The 23,651-nt window shown below is 39.9% G+C and overlaps 1 protein-coding gene across 1 annotated transcript; it reads left to right on the top strand.

The window, feature by feature from the left end:
- Positions 1–359: 359 nt before the first annotated feature.
- gpx7 (glutathione peroxidase 7) lies at positions 360–20,288 on the top strand. The gene is made up of 3 exons (XM_052011835.1): positions 360–600; positions 15,113–15,374; positions 18,149–20,288. The coding sequence occupies exons 1-3, from the start codon at positions 391–393 to the stop codon at positions 18,310–18,312; spliced, it is 636 nt and encodes a 211-aa protein (XP_051867795.1). The 5' UTR covers positions 360–390; the 3' UTR covers positions 18,313–20,288.
- The last annotated feature ends 3,363 nt before the right edge of the window (positions 20,289–23,651 follow it).

The following is a 23,651-nucleotide window of genomic DNA, read 5'->3' as shown; positions in this document are numbered from 1 at the left end:
GCAAGATAAGTTTTTCACTGTACCTCAGTGCAAATGACAATAATAAAGCACTATCAACACCAAATTTAAATTAAGGAATTTAAAGGAATTTTACAACTAGGTTGTGGAACTTGAAGACTGGCAAAAGACAAGTTTTTCAACCTGAGAAAGGATTCTGTTTTCCCGATCTTGATTGCACTTTCAGAAAATGGGAGAGAAGAGAAATAAAATAATATTAAGTGACTAAAAAGAATGTTTCATGCTGATGACTTGGCAAACATCAATTACAGTACTTTTGTGGTACATTCTGTGCTTATTACGACGGTTTTGCGGCAGTGTCTACTCTGACTGGGGGCAGATGCTGGTTGTGTTACGACTCTGAAAGCGGTCTATCTCGGCCCATTAACAGTGATGCAGGAATCTGCTCCGAAACAACCGAATATTGCTCCTGTCTTGCCTAAATTAAGTTTCCTTTTATTGTTCGCGGCAATGTTTCTCGCGACAGCTATGGTGATTTTCTTTCTCATTCCCCCCTCCGAAGAAAAGAGCAAAGATTTTTATGCATTTAAGGGAGTAAACATCAGAGGCAAGTTAATTTCACTGGAGAAGTACAGAGGGTCGGTAAGTTAGCAACTCCACGCTGTAATTAACTCGGCATGGTAAAGGGCTGTGCAAAGTTGCCCATTTATGAAGCAGGAAGGTTAAACCCTACCAGCAAATGTGAACTTCGAAAATAGATGCTCTAATTGAAAAATCAGTTCATTGCTGCATCGGTAAATTGGGGAATCATGGAGGGCCCCTTTGAGGACTCCGACTGTATACGTGGCATCGTCGATAAAAAATTTAACCATTCTTCCCAAACGCGTGCACTTACCGCCAGAAAACAGAAAAGCAAACTCGCCTTAGTGGTTACAATTTTTTATTTAAGTTAACTGATGCATCCGGACAATCGATTGCATTTGATACAGTCCGACCATCACTTTCTAAAACTAACCAGTCATGTTTGGACATTAAATCATAGATTAACAGAATAATTCAGTTTAGAGGAAGCCTTTGGGCCCATTCTGTCGGTATTAGTTCATTATTAGAGTTGACCAGTTACTCTTTTCCAGAGTAACTTTTTTTGCCATTGATTCGATTTTTTTTTCTTTTGAAGCTTGCAACTGAATCTTCTTCACACAGGCAATGCATTCCAGGGATTTCACTCACTTCAAATATTTTAAAACAGTCCTTCTGACGCATCTGGTTATTTTGCTGATCAACTTAAATCTTTGTCCTCTTGTTAATGACTTTTGCTACAAGAACCAGTTTCTTCTTCCTCTGTCAAAACCCTCTTAATCTCCACTGCTCCAAAAGAATTGATTCCAGTTTCTCCAGATTCACCATATAATTGAAGTCTCTTATCCTTGTACAATTCTCTTAATCTCTTCTGCACATTCTCTTAGATCTTCAACCTTTCAAAAGTTTGGTGTCTAGAACCAAATACAATACTTCAGCAGCAGCCTAACCAATGTTCTTTAAAGTCTTATTATATTTTTAGAATCAGAATTATTATCACGAACTTAAATGATGTGAAATTTGTTTTTTTTGTGGCAACAGTACAGTGCAAAGACATTAAAATGACAAAAATAAATAGTGCAAAAAGAAGGAATAACGAGGTTGTGTTCATGGGTTGATGGACCATTCAGAAATCTAATGGCAGAGGGGAAGAAACTGTTTCTGAATTGTTGAGTGTGGGTCTTCAGGCTCCTGTACCTCATCCCTGATGGTAGTAACAAGAAGAGGGCATGTCCCAGATGGTGACGGTCTTTAGTGATGGATGCCGCCTTCTTGAGGCACCGCCTCTTGAAGATGTTCTCGACGGTGAGGAGGGTTGTGCCCGTGATGGAGCTGGCTGAGTCTACAGCCCTCTGCGGCCTCTTGTGATCCTGTGCATTGGAGCCTTCATACCAGAATATTTGTTGAAGTAGCTAAACTTCAAAAGTACTTTATTTGCTGTAAAGTGATTTGGGATGCCCTAAGGTTGCAGAAGGCAATAGATAAAGGCAAGTCTTCCCTCTTTTTCTTAAGCAGTGGGTGTTGCATTGCAGCCCATCTGCATCCAGGTAAGACTGGAAGAATATGCTTAAGTCCTTAACACCTTCCATCCTTCCTTCACTTAACAACTTAGGATGCAACTTTCTGGATCAGGTGATTTTACAAATTTAAGGATGACCAACTTTTAAATACCTCCTTTCTATTTTTATGCTATCCCATATTACTTTTACCTCTGCCTGTAATTGTAACATTGACAGGATCTTCATCCTTAGTGAAAATCTCATTTGGTATCCTGCCATGCCCTCTATCTCTTTTGGTCTTTAAACGTCCCTACCCTTTTTGTCTTAGAAAATTATCACCTCTACGTTCCTTCATTCTAACAAATTGTGTCTGTATTCTGTTCTTTAACTAAATCATTTCTCTGCTTTTTTAAAAATTTGATCCACCTCTTTTTTTTCTTTCCTTATCTTTCTGCAACACCTTGAAGTTAGGAATATTAACTGCACAATGGTGGGATTAACTGCCCTTGAAGTCAAGACAGATTTGACTGAATGTAGCATCGAGGAGCCTTGATAAAACTGAAGTGAAAAAGCATCAAAGGGAAAACACTCCAGTGTTTAGAGTCATTCCTTGTACAAAGTGTTTTGGTTATTGGAGGTCGATCATCCCAGCCCAAGAATATTGCTGCAAGAGTTTCTCATGTCCTAGACAAAACCATTTTCCAGGCACATCATCAACGATGTTCTTTCTGTCATAAAGTCGAGTAAGGATGTTCACTGATTTAGCACAAAGTTCATTTCCATTCTCAGCTACTCAGCAAATGAAGCAGTCTATGCTTGCATGTAGCACAACCCACATTCAAAAATGGATGATTAGTGGCAAGTATTGTTCATGCCACAAAAACATGCCTAGCAATAGCCACCTACAACAGAGAGACTATCCAGTTACCTTTCATATTCAATAATACTACCATCAACATCCTGGGGCAAATCCAACCCATTATTTCCCCCCATTTAGTTTAAATACCCTCTGTTTATCTTTCTTCTTTATATTTAGGCTTGTTTCATGAAGATTTCTACTCCACTCCCATCTTGCCAGTTTAAAGCCTTTTCCACCTCCCTGTTTATCCATTCCCATGGTGCACTGGTATCACTATGGTTTGGGAACAGTCTGTCCTATCAGTCCACCTCCTTCCTCTTCTAGTGCTAGTGCTTCGCAGGAAATGAGTCCCATTTTTCCACACTAGCCTTTAGCCTTTAACTATCTTAATCTACCACAATTTACAGAAGCTTGGGAAATAAAACTTTAATTTAACTTCCTCTTCCTGAGCAGGGCCTGCTTTACATTCCGACTGATGTTGTTTATTCCAACACAAACCTTGACAACTGGAGTTTCCCATTCCATTCCAAATTTCTCTCCAATTAGTCATTAATTTAAATTATAATTTAGACTGAGGAGTGATGTTCTTACTCATGCAGAATGAATATTATTTATTCAGGAAGAACACTGCTACAGGGAATGGTTAAAGTACACTCCATTACAACTTTTCAGGGAAAATTGATCAATATTTGAAGGAAAGAAAGCAATGGAGCTACAGAAGAGAGTAGGACAGTAACATTAGTTTTGGATTGCTGAAGCAAAGAGTCTATGTGTAAACTTTGGAGAGTAGCTGTCTATGCTATAAACTGTGGTGTGCTGGTATTTAATCATTGTAAAGGCAGGTTTAAGACCACACCTAGCCACTACCTCGTGAGTCCTTAACATGTCTTTTTTTCTCACTGAAGTGATCCTCAGTGATCAGAAAATTCATATGGCTTTATTTATTTTGGTTCCCATCTTTAAAAAGAATGAAACCAAGACAGATCTTAGGAAATTTGTCTGGCCCAACTGGAAAGTCTGAGGGTGATTTGATTTGGGGCTTCTGCTCTCATTTCAATAATTTAAATGAGATTTTTCCAAATTACTGCAAAGATGGAAATCCTTCTGCTTTTAGCTACATCTGTTATTCTCACTTAGCTTTAAATGTAAAGACATCTCACCTTTTGTTGTAAACAGGCAGCTCACCTATTTAACAAAAGGAACTTGTTTGTTTTGTTGGGAACAGAATATCATGAGGTCACAAAAGGAACTACAATGAGTCAGAGTACAGTAAGGAGATAGAGAGCTTAGTGACATGGTGTCATGACAACAACCTTTCCCTCAATGTCAGCAAAACAAAAGAGCTGGTCATTGACTTCAAGAAGAGGGACTGTGCACATGCACCTGTCTACATCAATGGTGCTGAGGTCGAGAGGGTTGAGAGCTTCAAGTTCCCAGGAGTGAACATCACCAATAGCCTGTCCTGGTCCAACCATGTAGCCACCACAGCCAAGAAAGCTCACCAGCACCTCTACTTCCTCAGGAAGCTAAAGAAATTTGGCATGTCCCCTTTGACACACCAACTTTTATCAATGCACCAAAGAAAGCACCTATCTGGATACATCATGGCTTGGTATGACAACTGCTCTGCCTGGGACTGCAAGAAACTACAGAGAGTTGTGGACACAGCTCAGCACATCATGGAAACCATCTTCCCCTCCATGGACTCTGTCTATACTTCTCACTGCCTCGGTAAAGCAGCCAGCATAATCAAAGACCCCACCCACCCAGGACATTCTCTCTTCACCCCTCTCCCATCAGGCAGAAGATGCAGGAGTCTGAGGGCACATACCACCAGGCTCAAGGACAGCTTCGACCCGCAGTTATAAGACTATTGAACAGTTCCCTAGTACGATAAGATGGACTCTTGACCTCGCAATCTACCTCGTTATTACCTTGCACCTTATTGTCTACCTGCACTGCACTTTCTCTGCAACTATAACACTTTACTCTGCATTCTGTATTGTTTTACCTTGTACTACCTCGATGCACTGTGTAATGAATTGATCTGTATGAACAGTATGCAAGACAGGTTTTTCACTGTACCTCGGTACAAGTGACAATAATATTCCAATTCCAGTAAATGCAAGTTCTTTCTGTCTAAGGTTCGTGTGCTGAAAACTATGTTAACTTTAGCAACAGCCCTGCTATTTTCAATGCACTCCTGGCTGGCTTCTCTCATTCCACATGCCATCAACTGAGACCTCTGCTGCTCTAATTTGCACCACTTGCCCAACCCCTCTCTGTATTGCCTGACATTGACTCCTGGTTAAATAATGTGTTGAATTTAAAATTCTCCTTCCTGTTTTCAAATCCCTCCAATCTCTGTGTTTCTTCTTCAGCCCTGTAACACACTCCCAGCCTGGTGTCACGAACCAGCAACAAAAGAAACACACTGGGCATGATTCAGTGTTAAAAACTATTTTATTAATTACTACTTATGATAATACGTAAAATAAAAGTAAAAATGTTAGTATGTTAGAATTCAAAAATGTTAAACCTCGAATGTTAACCCCAAAACTGAACTCTTCGTGTGTGTGTGTGGCAAAGTCCAAAACTCCCAGTTCCGGAATGGTTCTTAAAGTTCAGTTCCGCAAGCCATAAGGTGAAACATGAGCAAGGGCTTCTTCGACAACCACCGTTGTCTGAAGATAAGACGTAGACGTAGAGAAACATAGAGAGAGTAAATACGAAATCCAAATGTTCCACGATGGAACCAAAACGACACTCCAGTGTTTACTCGGTAGTGACTTCCTCACCCCGAAAAGCATCCGAATCGTGGTCGTCCACACACAAATACCTGTTTCCTTCTACAGGTCAGCAACAAAGTGAACTCCACCGGATTACTTCCAACTTCCATACATGGATTTCAGTGGCAAACACAGTTATTGTTTCTCATCCATCGATAGAGAAAACAAGCAGGCTGGTGTCTCTCTCCCTTCTCTCTCTCTCTCCTTCTGACTTCTTCAACAACGTCATTACGTCCTTTATCTTCTATTGACGTAAGCACGCCCCACACACACACACTCTCTATCTTAAAGGGACTTTCACTGAGTCTGTAACACCTCCCACCTAAAAAAAATTTTTCCCAAGAAAAATTTAACCGCGCATACAGTTAGTAATGTTAATGATTATCATGCTACACAACTACAGACTATCAGATTAGTACAGATACATGTTTCCCATTTAACATCGGGAAAGACAGTCAGCAATCACATTATCTTTGCCTTTAATGTGAGTTATCATGAGATCAAACTCTTGCAAAATTAAACTCCAGTTTAACAGCTTTCTGTTCTTGTTTTTGACTCGGCTCAGAAACACCAATGGGTTATGATCTGTATATACAGTCAATGGTTTCTGAGCGGTGCAAACATATACACTGAAATGTTGCAAGGCTAAAACAAGCGACAGTAATTCTTTCTCTATGGTGGAATAATTCTTTTGATGCTCATTAAATTTCTTTGAAAAGTAAGCTACAGGATGGTCAATATCATCAAGGTCACCCTTCTGCAACAACACAGCTCCTGCAGCTTCATCACTGGCATCTACTGCTAATGAAAATGGCTTTTCAAAGTCAGGTGTTTTGAGCACAGGATGGTAGCATAAAATGGCTTTCAGCTTCTCAAATGCTTCTTGACAAGAATCTGTCCAAACAAACTTTACTCCCTTCTTCAGAAGATTAGTTATGGGAAGAGTAATATCAGCAAAATTTTTGGTAATATCCAACCATTCCCAAAAATCTTCTAACAGTCCTCGTACCTGTGGGAATAGGGAACTCAGATATTGCTTGAACTTTTGCCTGAACAGGAGCTTGCTTGCCTTGACCTACAACATAACCAAGATACGTCACAGTGGCATGGCCAAATTCACTTTTAGCTAAGTTAACTGTAAGGTTAGCCTTGGAAAGTCTTTCAAACAACCTTTCTAACGCAGAGATGTGATCTTCCCAAGTATCATTCCCAGTCACTAAGTCGTCAATGTAGGCATCTGTATGTTTTAACCCATGAATCACTGAATTAATCATTCTTTGAAATGTTGCCGGAGCATTTTTCATTCCAAATGGCAAAACATTGTATTCATACAATCCAGAAGGGGTTACAAAGGCAGAAATCTCCCTTCCTCTATCTGTTAATGGAACACACCAGTACCCTTTTACTAAGTCAATCTTTGTAAGAAATTTTGCCTTTCCCACTCTATCTATGCAATCATCCACCCTAGGAATAGGGTAAGCATCTGACTTCGTTACAGCATTCACTTTCCTGTAATCTGTGCAAAATCTAACAGTTCCATCAGGTTTAGGTACAATAACACAGGGCGAACTCCAATTTGAAGCAGAATGTCTAATAATATCATTTTCCAACATGTATTTTATCTCCTGATCAACAAGTTTACTTTTTTCCACATTCATTCGATATGGGTGTTGTTTGATTGGTTTTGCATCCCCAACATCAACATCATGGGTAATTATCGATGTTCTGTTTGGAACATGTGGGAACAGATTTTTAAATTTTAAAATTAATTCTCTCATCTGTTGTTTTTGTGAGACTTGTAAATGGTCCAACTTCGTTTCAAGGTTCTCCATGATATTTTGGTTTTTTAGTTTCGATGGAACAATATTTGGTCTAAATTGGCCTTCCTCAACATCAACATCAGGCATTCCAGAAACAACCTTTACATCATCCACCAAGGCCACAACTGAATCCCTCTCATAATAAGGTTTTAGCATGTTTACATGACAGAGTTGTGTTTTCTTGCGTCTATCTGGTGTTTTGATTATATATGTTAAATCAGTCACTCGAGATTCAATAACATAGGGTCCAGAAAAACGAGATTGCAAGGGATTATTTTGGCTAGGGAAAAATACCAACACCTTTTGCCCCACTGCGAATGTCCTAGGCCGAGCACGTCTATCAAAATATGTCTTCATTCTTATCTGGCTGGTTTTCAAATTCTCTCTCGCTAGCTGGCAGACTCTCTCCAACCGAGTTTTAAATTTTTGGACATAGTCCAACAGACTCAAGTGCACTTCTTCATTAACCCATTGCTCTCTTAACAACTCCAAAGGTCCTCTCACCCTATGTCCAAATACAAGCTCAAACGGACTAAATCCTGTTGACTCCTGGATTGAATCTCTAACGGCAAACAAAAGTAAATGAATGCCTTCGTCCCAATCCTTTGTGTTTTCAAAGCAATAAGTCTTCAGCATATTTTTGAGAGTAGAATGAAATCTCTCCAGAGCTCCTTGAGATTCTGGGTGATATGCAGATGATACAATCTGCTTTGCTCCCAGCTCAGACTAGTTGTTGAAAAATTTTTGACATAAAATTACTACCTTGATCAGATTGGATTTCTTTTGGCAAACCAAACAAGGTAAAAAATTTTAAAAGAGCCTTTGACACCGTCTTGGCCCTAATATTTCTAAGGGGTATTCCTCTGGAAATCTAGAAGTGGCACACATGATGGTTAACAAATACTGATTTCCAGTCTTAGACTTTGGCAATGGGCCAACACAGTCCACAATCACCTTCGAAAAGGGTTCACCAAAAGCAGGAATTGGTTTCAAAGGAGCCACAGGGGGTTTTTGATTTGGTTTACCTACCACTTGACATGTGTGACAGGTTCGACAAAACATCACCCTGTGTAAAGGGACAGACATGGTGTCATCTGTAACGCCTCGCACTAGATTTACCTCACCAGTGTCAGTTTCTTCACCAAAATTTAAAACACTGTCCAGCAAGAGAGATTGACAAGCCCCAGTATCTCTAAGAATTTTCACTGGCACCTGGGGTGACTCATCATTCAGTGAAACAAAACCCTCTGATACATAAGAACGGAATTCCTTTCTCACCTCCTCCAACTTTTCCGCTTTTACCTCTTGCAAGGACTGATCTTTAACAGCATCTCCTAAACCTTTTTGATTGTTAATTGCCTGAAAGCAAGCATTGGGCACAGCTTCCTTCCTTTTCTTCAAAAGGGCACAATTAGATATCACATGGCCAGGTTTCCTACAGTAATAACAAGTACGCTCAACAGGTTTCTCCAGCCCTGGCTTCTTTTCATCTTTTCCTTTTTGATTACCTCCCAATTTAATCTCCGGTTTACCTGGATTGTCCTTGTAACTCTCTTGAAAGGTTTTAGGTTGTCCCCATTTGGATTTATGGGTTAAAGCATAATCATCTGCCAACCTAGCAGTTTCTTGTAAAGTTTCCACTGCCTTTTCATTTAAATATGTTGTTAATTCAGCTGGAACACATCTTTTAAAGTCCTCCACTAATATCAATTCTTTCAATTTATCAAAATCCCCATCTACATTTTTAGCCATGTACCATCGTTCAAAACATATTCTCTTTCCATTGGCAAATTCCATATAAGTCTGATCTGCAGATTTCCTCAAGTCTCCAAGTTTTTGCCTATAAGCTTCAGGTACCAATTCATAGGCCTTCAATATAGCTTGTTTTACCTTGGTATAATCAGCTGCATCCTCAGCAGACAAAGCAGAATAAGCTTTTTGAGCTTTACCTTTAATCACACTCTGTACCATAAGAGCCCATCCTTTCCTTGGCCAGTTTGAACTCACAGCAACCTTTTCAAAATGTTGGAAATACTGATCAACCTGATCTTCCTCAAACGGAGGGACTAATCGAACCTCCCTGCTGGCTGAAAAACCATCATCAGAATCAGATTCCGAATTCTTTCGCTTCATTTGTAAATCATGCTGCCTCTGTTTTTCCTTCTCCTCACTATCCAGCTCCATCCTCTTCAATTCCATCTGCTTCATTGCTAGATCAGCCTCTATCTTCATCTGAGTTATCTCTCGTTCAGTCTCTAATTTCTTTTGTTTGGCCTCTAATCTCTTTTCCTCTTGTTCGGCCTCTAATCTCTTTTGCTCTCGTTCAGCCTCTATCTTTAACTGGGTTTGCTCTCGTTCAGCCTCTATCTTTAACTGGGTTTGCTCTCGTTCAGCCTCTATCTTTGCCAGCTGCACCTGTGCCTCAGAAATTGCTATTTCACTGCCAGGAAACTGTTTTAACACTTCCTTCTCAAACACCTTCTTTCCCACATAATGGCCAGCTATCAGTCTCTGAATATCTGCCTTTCTCATAGACTGCTTTACTTCTGTAAGGTTTAGCTTTGTAGCAATCTTTATCAGATCATCCTTTTTCGCCACCTCCAATCCCTTTTGGGTTGGTGACTCCAAAAATGCCTTAATATCCATTGCTGCTGGTTTCCACACACACAAGCCAATTAAAAAGAATTTATCAGACCTCCCTCAACAATCTTTGGATTGAATCCCGAACAAATCTCGTCAATCTGGGGAACGATCCCAGACAACACTCGTTAATCTTTGGATTGGATCCCGGACGAATCTCGTTAACCTTGGGAACTATCCCGGACGAGCCCCCAATTTTGTCACGAACCAGCAACAAAAGAAACACACTGGGCATGATTCAGTGTTAAAAACTATTTTATTGATTACTACTTATGATAATACGTAAAATAAAAGTAAAAATATTAGTATGTTAGAATTCAAAAATGTTAAACCTCGAACGTTAACCCCAAAACTGAACTCTTCGTGTGTGTGTGTGTGGCAAAGTCCAAAACTCCCAGTTCCGGAATGGTTCTTAAAGTTCAGTTCCGCAAGCCATAAGGTGAAACATGAGCAAGGGCTTCTTCGACAACCACCGTTGTCTGAAGATAAGACGTAGACGTAGAGAAACATAGAGAGAGTAAATACGAAATCCAAATGTTCCACGATGGAACCAAAACGACACTCCAGTGTTTACTCGGTAGTGACTTCCTCACCCCGAAAAGCATCCGAATCGTGGTCGTCCACACACAAATACCTGTTTCCTTCTACAGGTCAGCAACAAAGTGAACTCCACCGGATTACTTCTAACTTCCATACATGGATTTCAGTGGCAAACGCAGTTATTGTTTCTCATCCATCGATAGAGAAAACAAGCAGGCTGGTGTCTCTCTCCCTTCTCTCTCTCTCTCCTTCTGACTTCTTCAACAACGTCATTACGTCCTTTATCTTCTATTGACGTAAGCACGCCCCACACACACATACACACACACTCTCTATCTTAAAGGGACTTTCACTGAGTCCGTAACACTGGGTTCTTCCTCATCCAAGAATTTGCCACACTAATGAAGCCATGCCTTCAGATGTTGAGGACCTAAGGTCTGGAATTCCTTCCTAAAACCTCTCCACCTGCCTTTCCTCCTTTAAGATGCTCTTAAAATCTGCCTGTTCGATTAGGTTTTTAAACTAGTTGCTCTTTATGTGGTTCTTTGACGTTTTGTAGAGCATCTTTGGATGTTTTCGTATGTTTAAAAAAGCTTTATAAATACAGGTTTTTGTTATTCAATATTTATTCTGGTTGTCTTGCATATACTTTTCACAAGGGGGCACTATTGATCAACTGCATAGCTGTTAAAAAACTAAGCGTGATTTCACACAGTTGAAATGATCTCTGAAGTGGACAGTTGAAATATTGATCTCTAATTTGGACAGTGGTTGAAGGGGAAGTGATTCCCACCCACACTATGATATCCAGCAAGTTTTTGACTTCTGAATCTGAAATTGGAGACAAGCTTGGAGATCTGATGCTAGAGGATCTGACATTATTCAAATATCCATTACAGCTGCTCTTCAGGCGCACCCCTGTATTCCATTCCCATTCCTACCAGTCCATCAAAGTTCTCTCACCCTTTGTTCACCTTTTCCATTCCCCCTCCTCACCCTTTACCTAGACTTGTTTTCTTCCCCCACCTGGCTCCATCTGCCCATCATCCCCCACCTCACCTATAAACCTACTAGTCCCTGACTCACCCCTGCCTCTCACCCCTTTATACTGGTTATCTCCTCTTTACACTCTCAGTCCTGATGCAGGGCATTGAGCCGAAGAGTTGACCATCCCTTTGCCTCCACAGATGCTGTCTGACCTGCTGAATTGCTCCAACGGTTTGTTTTTTTTCCTCAAAAACAAACTGATGACTTTAATATTTGGTTAAGCCTGAGGCTGTGGTTTAACCCGGTGTCAAAGCATTCCTATGGGCAGTGCTTGCCCTGGCACATTATGTGAGACTATTTGCAAGTGAAAAGTTCTGCAGTGAAAACTTGAGAGTGCAAAACTTCTTTTAAAAGTTAGGGAGACGGCATTCTGGTCTGTTTTAATCTGGGTGAAAATCAGTTATCCACCCATGTCACTGGTCATGGACAAGTTCAAAATCAAAGTTTGTCTGCACCATTTTCCACTCTCAGCTCCTTCCTGTTCCTCTTGTTCCTGGATAACAAAGTTGGATCTTTTTGGGAATTGCCTGGTCACCTGTGAGCTATTGGAAGAGGTTTCCTGATTGGACTCAGCCCCAAAAGGATAAGGAGCAAAGGAAAGGAGTAAATAGGAAAGGTCTAGAGGGTAGGGGCCAATGGGACTAGCTCAGGTGGGAATCTTGGTTGGTTGGCATGGACCAGGTGGGCCAAAGGGCTTGTTTCTGTTCTTTATGACTATGTGCAGGGAGTAACAAGCATGGGCCATTCACCACTGCCAGGAAATAACTGGGTTTTTGAATTTTATGTGATATTGAAACATATTTTCCAAATGATTACATACTGATCCACAGAATAATTTGGCATCAATGTAAGAATATAAGAATCAAGCTAATTCGAAAAGAATTATCAAAATTTCAGTGGGAAGAAGCTTTCACACTTGATCATTTTTGTTTGCTTGTTTAATTTTGTTTTTAACAATTTCTCTTTATTACAAAAAAGTTTTCTTCTTTTAAGAATCCTTGTGACTTTATTGTAGAAGCTTGTCTTTGGCCACCAGCACTACATGTCCTCTCCAGGTTATGAATACCTGATTTATGGACACTCTGTACATAAGAGCGTGCATTTGGGAGACCAGCAGGATGGATGGGGATGGATTTATGAGCTGCGGTCGGGCTGCAGGCATCTTCTGCCAGATAGGGAGCCGCGCATTTCCATGTGTCTTCTCTCCCCAACGCCTACTACCTCCACCGCACCCCCATCTGAGCCGCAGTAATCAGAGTTGGGTCAAGTAGAGCGGAGCTGGGAGCGCAGAGCAGATTCACTCACTGAGTCAGTGGGGCTGGCTGGTGGATGCTCTTCCCATTCCCGCTCACTCTCCTCTCACAGCTGTTTCTTTGATCCTCTTCTACACGCTGTTGTTGTTCACATCCAACTTATGAACAGTTTGCACTATGAACAATTCTCAGGAATGGAACCCTATCATAACCTGGGGACTGCCTTTATTGTGGTACAAATCATATTTTTCTGCCCCCTTACTTTCACTTTAATAGAACTGAGCATTGGAAAGAAGTGCCATTGGCAGCTGATAATATAATGCCATGTAGACAAATTTTGTCCATTTGGCACTAATGACTGTAAATAAATTTCGCCCTGTAGTTTCTCATATTTGGAACAGCTGCAAGTCCAGTGATGGCATTGTTCAGGTAATACACCATTAACCTCCTTGATCTTAATGGGTTTCTACTCCCAGGGTCAGATCAATAGAAGACATGATGAGGAGCCTGTTGCATTTTTTTCCTTTATGAATTGTTGCCTTAGAAACAGTTGGAAAAGGGAGAGGGAATTACAAATGCAGTCTTTTTTCCCTCATTTAAAGCTCAAGAGGAACAACAGACGTAGCCAAAAGTAGGAATGCTTCCATCAATTGCCATAGTTTTATTCCAACCTATTAGTTTTGTTATTATAATTAAATTTGTGATGCTATATCTTGTTGGTATTAAGATTCTGATTTGTTTGCAACTCTGCAAATCATGTACTTGACTATATCCGAATTTGGTCCACGTACAATTCACAAACTGACTTTCAACAACAAACACAAAGTGATAATGGATCTCTTTTCAGTCATGTGACCATTTTCAACAGTTGCTTTCATCAAGGCTTGGCTTTGTAACTGCACTTCGACTGAATGGCACATCGTGACCTGTTGTATGCAGGGTACCTGAAATTATGAGCAGCCACCTGTTAGTAACAATGAAAACCTTACGGTTATCAGTGCCACCAGACACCAATGGTTAGACCAAATTGGCAGCATGCTCTGACAGCAAACCCATGAGTAGTATCTTGGTACAATGCTCTTTTGTTGGCTTGTTAATTAAAATGAACGTGAAATGAGAGTGTTGAATTGAAAGCATTGTCCATCTGGAAACACTGCTATCCCATCTTTTCTAAAAGGTTGGAGATTGCAGAGCTCTGATATGCATGTCCGAGTGCACGACTTGCAAAAGCTACAGCAAATATATATTAGGAATATTGATATCATTTATTTTCAGCACCACAAATAAATATTAGGAATGTTAATATTTCAGCCACAGCAAATATATATTAGTAATGTTAATATAATATCATTTATTGCTAGGGGAAGTGAATACCAAAATAGGGAGTTCCTGCTTCAGCAATACCATATCTGGAGTACTGTGTACAATATCAGATTCCTTATTTAAGGGAGTATGTAAATGTGTTGAAGTTGTTCAGAGATTTACCAGACTGATACCTGGAATGGGCAGGTTGCTTTATGACAAAAGGTTGGACAGTCAAGGCAAGTATCTGGTGGAATTCTGAAGAGTGAGCAGAGACTTGATTGAAATATATCATATCCCGTGGAGTCTTGACAGGGTGGATGTTGAGAGGATGCTTTTTGTGGGAGAATCTAGAACAAGATGCTTCTGTTCAGGAATAAGAGGCTGTTCATTTATGAAGAGGTGAGGTGAATGTTTCATCAGAGAGTCGTGATTCTTTGGAAGTCTCTTATTCCTATCTTATCCAGTTGATCAGCTAACAAAATATGAACTTTGTAAAATATTCATATGCAGTCAATTGATGAAAATAATCATCAGTTTGTTATGGACTCCTTTCACAAAAATGTGTTTGACACTTGTGCTTTGACCGTCATATATTCTGTTAATGAGGATGGTTCTGGTGGCTAATGGTATTTTGTTCTTATGAACTACCCAAGATAATTTTCCAATTTTTTAAAGTTGTTTTTGCATTTCCTAGGAGATTATATGGTTGCTGGAGGATAGGCATGTCAATAGGGCACGTGTGATTCTCCAAATGTGCCTTTGTTACTTTTGCTTTTAATCTTAAACTACTGTCCTTGTGTAACTTTCTGTTCTTCTTTGGCAGGTCTCATTAGTTGTTAATGTTGCCAGTGAGTGTGGCTTCACAGAAAGTCACTACAAAGACCTACAGCAATTGCAGCGGGAATTAGGGCCAATGCATTTCAATGTCCTGGGATTCCCCTGTAATCAATTTGGGAATCAAGAGCCAGGAACTGACCAAGAGATTGAGAAGTTCGTTCGAAAAACCTATGGAGTTACCTTCCCATTGTTTAGTAAGATCGCCGTCAAAGGCACTGGTGTAAATGCAGCATTCAAATATTTGATAGGTAAGAATGAAATGCATTTATAATTAGTTTGAAACATGACATAAATTAACAATAAAATCCATTCCTAATATTCAAAAAGTACAGATCCTTTTCTGTAAGGATAAAGTTATTAGAACTTTTATTGTGAATTTCAAATAACATTCTATTTGTCTCCTAATATTTTAGGTGTTTAAGTGGCTCTAAGATAAGTATGTAAATAAGCAGAGAATGGAGGGATATGGACCATGTGCAGGCAGAAGGGATTAGTATAATTGGGCATCACTAGCTAGATTAGTACGGCACAGGTTCATGGGCTGAAGTGCCAGTTCCTATGCTGTAGTGTTCTATGTTCTAATATCTGTTGTCCTGAACTATCCGAGGTTTCTATTTGGAATTTGGGTAAATCTTTGCCTGTTAATAATGTCTTTTTATGATGAAACTCATTTGTTTTCTCCATTTCTCAGTTCCGATAAAGGGTTTTCAAGCTGAAGTATTAATTCTGTCACCAGCATGTGTGGAGAGAGAAACAGAAATGTATCCAGCATTTTCTGTTTTTATTCTATTGTGGGCAGTTTTGAAAAATGCATTATTTGGTTCGCTGGAATGGAGTTTTGAAGCTTTTAGATGTTACATCTTGATCAAAGTAATAACAATAGTTTCCCAGGCTTTCTATTCCCTGCATTTTAAACCATCCCACCATTCCACAGACACACAGCTTCTAGGACTTTGAGCTAGTGGCCATTTGTCCCTTGTGGTTTGAGACTCATTGTCACTGAACAATGTAAGGACTTACAAAAGAAGCTTTTTTAAATAAATAATCATCAACCAGAGTCCCTAAATCAGGCTGATGATATTTCCTATCCCAGTAAAAATTCGAGGTCAGCCAATTACACATCCACTGTAAAATATTTTCATCGATTCCTGTTTTCATTATTTCCAAAGCAATTATATCCTCTCCCCTTCATGAACAGGGCATCTCGGGATGCTTGTTTCCTATTCTTTAGTTAAGTAACTTGCGATGTAATGTTGCATCATGCAATAGAAAGACAGAGCAGTGGACGTATAAATGAAAGATTGAGGAGAAAACAGCAATGGTTGTTTCACTTGAATCCCATTAAAATGAACTTCCAGTAATTCATCCATCTTCTACAACTCTTTTCATGGTTCTCTGCGAGAACACATTTTTAAAACATCTGCAGTGATATTTTTGTCCTTAACAAATCGATAGCTCAAGCTTTTCTGCAAGGGGCAAATACTTAGATAAATTCAATGAAGGTGGGTGGCATAGAGGACAGGATTATTAAGCCCTGAGAAGCAGCTATTTTGCTGATGCAGGCCAGAGATAGTAAATCTGATTCAATGGCTGAGGCTGGGCATGCAAGAGGATTTCACCTATGTGTGCGTACGTTTTTGGTACTTCTGCATCTGACTTTAGTTAGATAGCACTTGGTATAGATATGTGGCAAAGTCATCTAGGGCTAATTTTAACACCCAGCAGGAACATGTTGATTGCAGAGCTAAAATCACAGCAGTCACTTCTTGTTATCTTCATCCAATAAAACCCAGCAATTAAGAGATTGGCACCAGCTGGGTTCAGGACTTGCCGGAACACACATATGTAGTTGCTGGTAGATCTGGAATTTCCTGGAAAATCTAGTCCTTTTAAATACAGAACGAAAAGAATGCTAAAGATTTTCAGAAGATCTCACAACACGTAACATGGAGAAAGAAACAGAATTAACATTTACCATTTCCAGCGTTGTATTATTTTTATTTCAGACCATTAGTATCTCAGTACTTTGCCTTTGTTTATTAATCCAGCATTTAATATAATCTCAACATAAAAGTGGCATTGATTGAATTGGAATTGATGATGTTTTCAGAATGAATGAGTGTTGTAAGAAGTGGAACATTTTTCCTCGCAGATTGAGTTGTCCTCATCTGAAATTGGGTGTAAGTGCAGTGGAACAAATTTATGTTTGACACATACTTGAACCATGGAATGACTTTTCTACAAAGCATCCTGCCGCCTACACGTGGCCTTCCACTGATCACATGCCCTCTCCATCACCAAGATCACTACTTCCAATCCACAGATTTTCTCACCTCCATTTCTGCTGCTGAAATCCAGTTCACTCACACTCCATTCCCTAGTTACCTCAAAATGTAACTCTTCCACTGGTCTTCTGGCAAGCCTTCCACTTTGCATCGTAGAAAAATGCTCATCCAAAAATCTACTGTTCATACCTCTCACTGGCTTCCATTCCCTCATCCCTTCTGTGCTTGTTGACCTTAGTGAGTCACCTGTCAGGTAATAACCTGATTTTAAAATTCTTATCCTTATTTCTAAATCTCTCCGTGACCTCAGCTCTTGCTCTCTCTCAGCCCTTCTGTAGCCCTACAAGCCTGTTACTTCTCCAATTCTGCTGTCTTGTATGTTCAGTTTTAATCCTTCTTCCATTTGAAGTGTGTTTTCAGCTTTCGTTATCTTAAGCTCTGGAATGCCCTTCCAAAACCTCACTGGCTTTCTACCTCTTTTTGCTCCTTTAAGACTATCTTAAAAAAATTGCTCAAGCTTTTAGTTGCCTGTCTTAAATGCAGACAGGGATCAAATTCGGATTTCCAACAATCCCAGTAATTTTCTTACATATCCTGATGGTTTTGTGAAATGCACTGTTATGTGTTCCTGTGTTAGATATGCCATAACAACCCAGGGTAGAATATATTTGAAAAATCAGGGTAAAGTAAATTGAAATCTGTTATACTTAAATTTATTTTTCTTCATTCTTTTATAGACTCCACTGGTAAGGAACCAGACTGGAATTTCTGGAAGTATCTTGTGGATCCAAATGGTAAGGTGGTCAATGTTTGGCCACCTTCTGTTTCAGTTGCAGAAATAAAGCCACATATTGTATCACTAGTGAGACAACTCATTGTGAAACGAAAAGAAGAATTGTAACCTCACCCTGAATTAATGTCTCGTTATTCAATGGGTCAGTCATTTGTGTTTTAAATTTTGCTTTGTGAAGCCCACTAATTCACACCACATGACATAAACATAAATTGTGTTCTTCTCTATTGCAGAAAAAAGCTAATTCAACCACTATTTATACAGTGTTACAATTTGCCTATCTTTTTTAGAAAAACGTATGTTTTAATGTCAGGGGCTCCATATGAAATTTACAGAAGTTTTATTTATATTACTTGTGCTGAGGAAATAAACTGAATTCATGAAAAGGCTGAAAAAAAGATTATTACAGGTTAAAATTCATTAGAAGTAAAACCAGTTCTTCAATATGAAATATTAGGGAAAATATTCCATTTCTTTAATTCAGGGGGTAATTTTAATTTGGAGCTGAATCCAGCAAGGGATTGGGGTGAGCACCACATGTGATTTCAATATCAGGCCTTTTCAACTGACCACCTGAATCAGATTGAAGGGGCCATTTGGTTAGTGGGTGGCAGTGGAAGTCTTGATGTTGTTAAGGAAGGCTGGAGGTTTGGCCTGATCTGTAGAGGGAAGGGATGGTCTTAGAGTAAGGTAAACCTCAATTTTCCTTTTATAGTCTGGAGAAGCCTTCCAGTTTCTTCTGGCCCCACAGGGAGTTTTTATTTAAACCCATGTCTTCTTCTCATCCGTACTCTTCTCATTGTTTTCACCTGGGGAGATGGCCACAATTACCCCACACACACACCCACTAAGGGTCATATTTAAAGTTCCATTTGATGCCTGATGATGTCATTAGGTGCTTTAACTGTTTGGTTATAGTCTGGATTGAAAAGAGACAAAACCAAGCAGGAAAATGTTAAGTCACCCAATTGGTATGCATCTTAACTGCCTGTGAGTGCTGGAAGTGTAGGGTTAAAAATGCTTTCCTCTACCCTCCATCTTTCTGTTAGTGCATGGTAAAGTGGGAATGATGCATTTTTTGGGGAGAATGCTAGATGAAGAGATGCCCAATATCAATTTTATTTAATTGTAGGTGCATAGTAGTGTCATGAGTTGGACTGCTCTGAGTAAAAGAAAGGTAAATATTTTTCTTTACAATCATTATTTGTGTCTCTCCAGTGATTGGACATAGTTAACTAAATTGTTATCTTCAGTTGGCAGGGCCTCAGCTGGTGAGAGAAAGCTTGTAATTTGTGGATCAACAATTTCCTTTCCAATTTGAAGTGTGTGCATTTTTTTTTCCTTTCCTGACTCAACAGCCTTTAACCCACAGGAAGATAACTTCTGCTCTGCTCTTCCTAAAGACAGAGAGCACTAGAAGAAATGGATGTGGAAAAGTAGGGCATGCCTTCAATTTTCTTTTCATTTGAGACCCTCCACAAAAATAGCACCCAGACTGAAATAAGTATTGAATCACACTATTGTTTTAAATTATATTCCACCATAGAAAAAAAATCATATTTGTGATGCAGCATGTTCAATACAACTTCCTGAACCAATTCTCAGAAAATGTGACATGTATTACTATATCAAAGGTTCATTTTCTATTGGATCTGTTTTTGCTTCCATATTGGTGCTACTTTATGACTGAGTTCTTAATGTTTAAGGCTTCCTGCAATCCTCCAATATTTGATCAATTCTGCACAATGGGTACCTGAGGAAGCTGTTGAATAAATAAATTGAATAAAATTTGAATCATTTCAAATTCCTATTGGTTCATTCATAAGTGTACAGTAGGTCATAGGTACAGTCTCCTCTCTATCCATACTTTATTCTAGCATAGATAAGAAATTGGTATCTCCTATTCAAGCCAGCATGAATGCTTAGCAATCCTGTAGTTGCATTTCATTTTTTTGTTCTGTTGGATGATAGGCACGGTACATGATCTATGCTTACAGGCTAGTGTACTTTCTGATGTGATCATTTTTAATTATTGGAAGTGACACTGTATACAGTATTATGCTATTAAAAGCTCCGTTATTGCCATCTCCAGCAGTAATTTTTGAAGTACATTGAAACTATACCAGAAAAGATGTCATTATATACCACTTTCATTTTCTATAAACCCAAGTAAAGACATTGATCAGTGAAGAAAAATGTAACATTTTGACAGAAGAAAAAGTTTATTAAAATTTATCCAAACTTTGCAGTGTTTTGGACATGAACAGAGAAAATGATTCAGCCTACTGTCTGGGCTGATCATCAAGCACCCATTTACACTCATCCTACACTGATCCCATTTTATGTCTCCTCCCACCTCCCTGAGATTCTACCACTTATGCATGAGGAGCAATTTATAGTTGCCTATCAACCCACACATGTGGGATATGTGAGGAAACTAGAGAACCTGGAGGAAGCCTACATGGTCACAGGGAGAATGTGCAAACTCCACGCAGCACCAGAGGTCAGGATTGAACCTGAGTCAGTGGAGATGTGAGGCAGCAGCACCACTAACTGTGCCATTACCCTATCCCTGACTTCTAGACCCTTGTCATTGTATGTTACTTTCCTGGCATATAATTATGGAAAAAACATTTTTGTCTATTATGACTTCCTACTTAGGATTGTGCCTAATTGCACCTTGCTATCTCCCATCCTTGTGCTATGTCTCAAATTGTTCTCTGAGCCTCTATTGCAAGACTTGATTCAATCCTGATGATGTAAACGAGGGTCAGGAGATGGGGTAGCCCTTGTCTCAAGGTGACTTGTGTTTGGTAGTGGAGGTGTTGATGGTTCCAGTTCCATTTAAAACTTCTGGGCATTCTCTTCATGTTCCAGCATCCATAGGTACAGTAAAATTCTGTCAATCTGACACACTTGGGACTTTGGTCATATCAGACTAGCAGATTTTCTGGACTATTGAATGTTATTCCAATTAATACACTTGACACTTTTTTTAGATGTTACGCAGTAGAATGATAAATGTTCCAATGAACCTGGTAAGTTTTAAAAGGAGCAACAAGCAACCTGCTGGAGGAACTCAGTGGGTTGAGCAGCATCTGTAGGGGGGAAAGGAATTGTTGACATGTTGGGTCGAAACTCTGTATTGGGATACAATTCAATTCCTTTACCCCCAACAGGCGCTGCTCAACCTGCTGAGTTCCTTCAGCGGATTGTTGCTCCAGATCCTAGCACCTGCAGTCTCTCATGTTTCCAAGTTTAGAGGGAGTGCTAGAACCAGGGCCCCAGTGAGCAGGAAGGAAATGTGGGAACTGGGGCACTGGGAAGTTGGAGACGAGTGCAGCAAACATTACCTGGTGAGCCAGATGCTTGAACCATCATGATTTCTGAATAGTTGGAGAGTGGATTATCAGTTTTATTTACCGTGATTTGAAGAAGACCACTGCAGTCCACTCAGTCTGGTTCTGAGAGAGAGAGAGCAATATCAGCCATAAGGCCTCCATTCCTTTGAGCTCTGGTTTGTAACCCAACTGCTTAGATGGATCCTGATCTAATGAAAACGATCACAATGGGCTGACCCGGAGATATGGCAGTGGCCACGGTCAGAAAAATACAGCATGGAAATAGGCTTTTCGGCCCACTGAGTATGTGCTGACTGTAAGGCACTCGTTTATGCACTAACCCTGTCGGAACTCATTTCAATCTCCCTACTTTCCCCCAGCCACCCCCACAGATTCTACCAGGGGTAATTCACAGTAGCCAATTAACTTGCATATTTTTGGGATTTGTGAAGAAACTACTTGCCTGGAGGAAACCCATGCAGTAACAGGAGAAATTGCAGGCTCCAAACGGAGAGCAATGGAGATCAGGTTTGAAGCCGGGTCAGTGGAGTTGTGAGGCAGTAGCTCTACAAACTGCACCAGTATGCCACCCCAAAATGTTTTCCTTCCACAAACATCTCTTATTGAAATTGGAAACTTCTTCCACATTAGATATGGAAGCAGGAGAACAAGATGAGGGAGATGAGTGGGAAACTGAAAATTAGTGTAGGAAAAATAGGTTTATAAGTTCCTGCACAGGAGGTTGAACAACAAGGTTAGTGCAAAAGAAGTTGGCGGATATACACTGTTATGGATTGAGAATTAGTTATCACACAGCGAAGAGTGGGAATAAATGGATTACTCTCAGATTGGCAGTGCTGTGACTAGTAAGGTACTGTGGGACCGATGTTTGGGGTTCAACTGTTCACATTCCCTGTCAATGATTTAGTGAGGGGATAAAATGTTATTTTTCTAAGCTTACAGATGAGACTAAATTAGGTGTCATTTTGAGTAGGGAGGAGAATGTAAAGAGGGTTCAAGCAGATATGAACAAGCCAAGTGAGTAGCTGAGAACATAACAGATTGGAATACAATGTGGAAAAAGCAGAGTATTTGTTAAATGGGGAGAGATTGGGTAATATTGATGTTCGAAGGGACTTTGGTGTTCCTGTACACAAGTTGCTGAAGGTCAATATGGAGGTGCAACACGTGATTAAAAGGTCAAATTCATTATTCTTTATTACAAGAGGATTTGAATGAAGAAGTAAGGAAGTCTTATTGCAATTGGATTAAGGCTTGCTGGGACAACACCTGGATGATTGCTACAGTTTTGGTCTCCTCACCTAAGAAAGGATGTATCTGTCATACAGGGAATGCAGCAAAGATTCACTAGACTGGTTCCAGGGATGGAAGGTTTATGTTTGAGGAGAAGTTGAGCATATTGGGAATGTATTCTCTAGAGTTTAGAAGAATGAGAGGAGATCTCATTGCAACATATAAAATTCTGAAAGGACTTGACAGGCTAGATGCAGGGAAGATGTTCTCTTGGCAGTTCCAGAATAAAGGTTAGAATGTTTAGGACTGAGATGAGGAAATCTTTCTTCATTTAATGTGTGGTGAACCTTTGCAATTCTCTATTCCAAAGGGCTGTGGAGGCTCAGTTGTTGCCTTCATTTCAAAACACAGAACAATAGATTTCAGAGCATTAATGCAGTTGAGGGATGTGGGAATGGTGCTGAGGTAGAAGATCAGCCATGATCTCCATGAATAGCAGAGCAAGCTTGAAAGTATAGGTGGCCTATTCCTGCTCCTTTTTCTTATATTCTTGTGGAAGCAGGGGTAGGCATTTTAGTCCCTTATAGTTGCTCTCTTTGTCATTAAGATCTTTTAACATAGTTGCACTTTCCTGCACTAACTCCATATCCCTTAATATTTAAACATCTGATGATCTCTACAGCTGCCTCAGGAAGTCAGTTCCAAAGGTTCGTCATCCTCTGTATGAAGAAATTTCTTCCAATCTGTGTCCTGAATAGCAAACTCCTTACTGTGAGACTATAACCCCTGCTTCTTGCTGCCTGAGCACAGGGAAACTTCAACTCTACATCCACCCTATCAAACCCCATAGGA

Source organism: Pristis pectinata, chromosome 3, assembly GCF_009764475.1.
Source record: "Pristis pectinata isolate sPriPec2 chromosome 3, sPriPec2.1.pri, whole genome shotgun sequence".
NCBI classification, from domain to species: Eukaryota; Metazoa; Chordata; class Chondrichthyes; order Rhinopristiformes; family Pristidae; genus Pristis; species Pristis pectinata.
The sequence above is the reverse complement of the archived record's forward strand: the minus strand, read 5'-3'. Positions and strand labels throughout refer to the sequence as shown.

Excerpts from the sequence above, each read along its gene's own strand:
- gpx7 (XM_052011835.1), top strand. The coding sequence starts at position 391 with ATGCAGGAATCTGCTCCGAAACAACCGAATATTGCTCCTGTCTTGCCT. Across the intron at positions 601-15,112 it reads TGGAGAAGTACAGAGGGTCG|GTCTCATTAGTTGTTAATGT; the intron begins GTAAGTTAGCAA and ends CTTCTTTGGCAG. Across the intron at positions 15,375-18,148 it reads AGCATTCAAATATTTGATAG|ACTCCACTGGTAAGGAACCA; the intron begins GTAAGAATGAAA and ends ATTCTTTTATAG.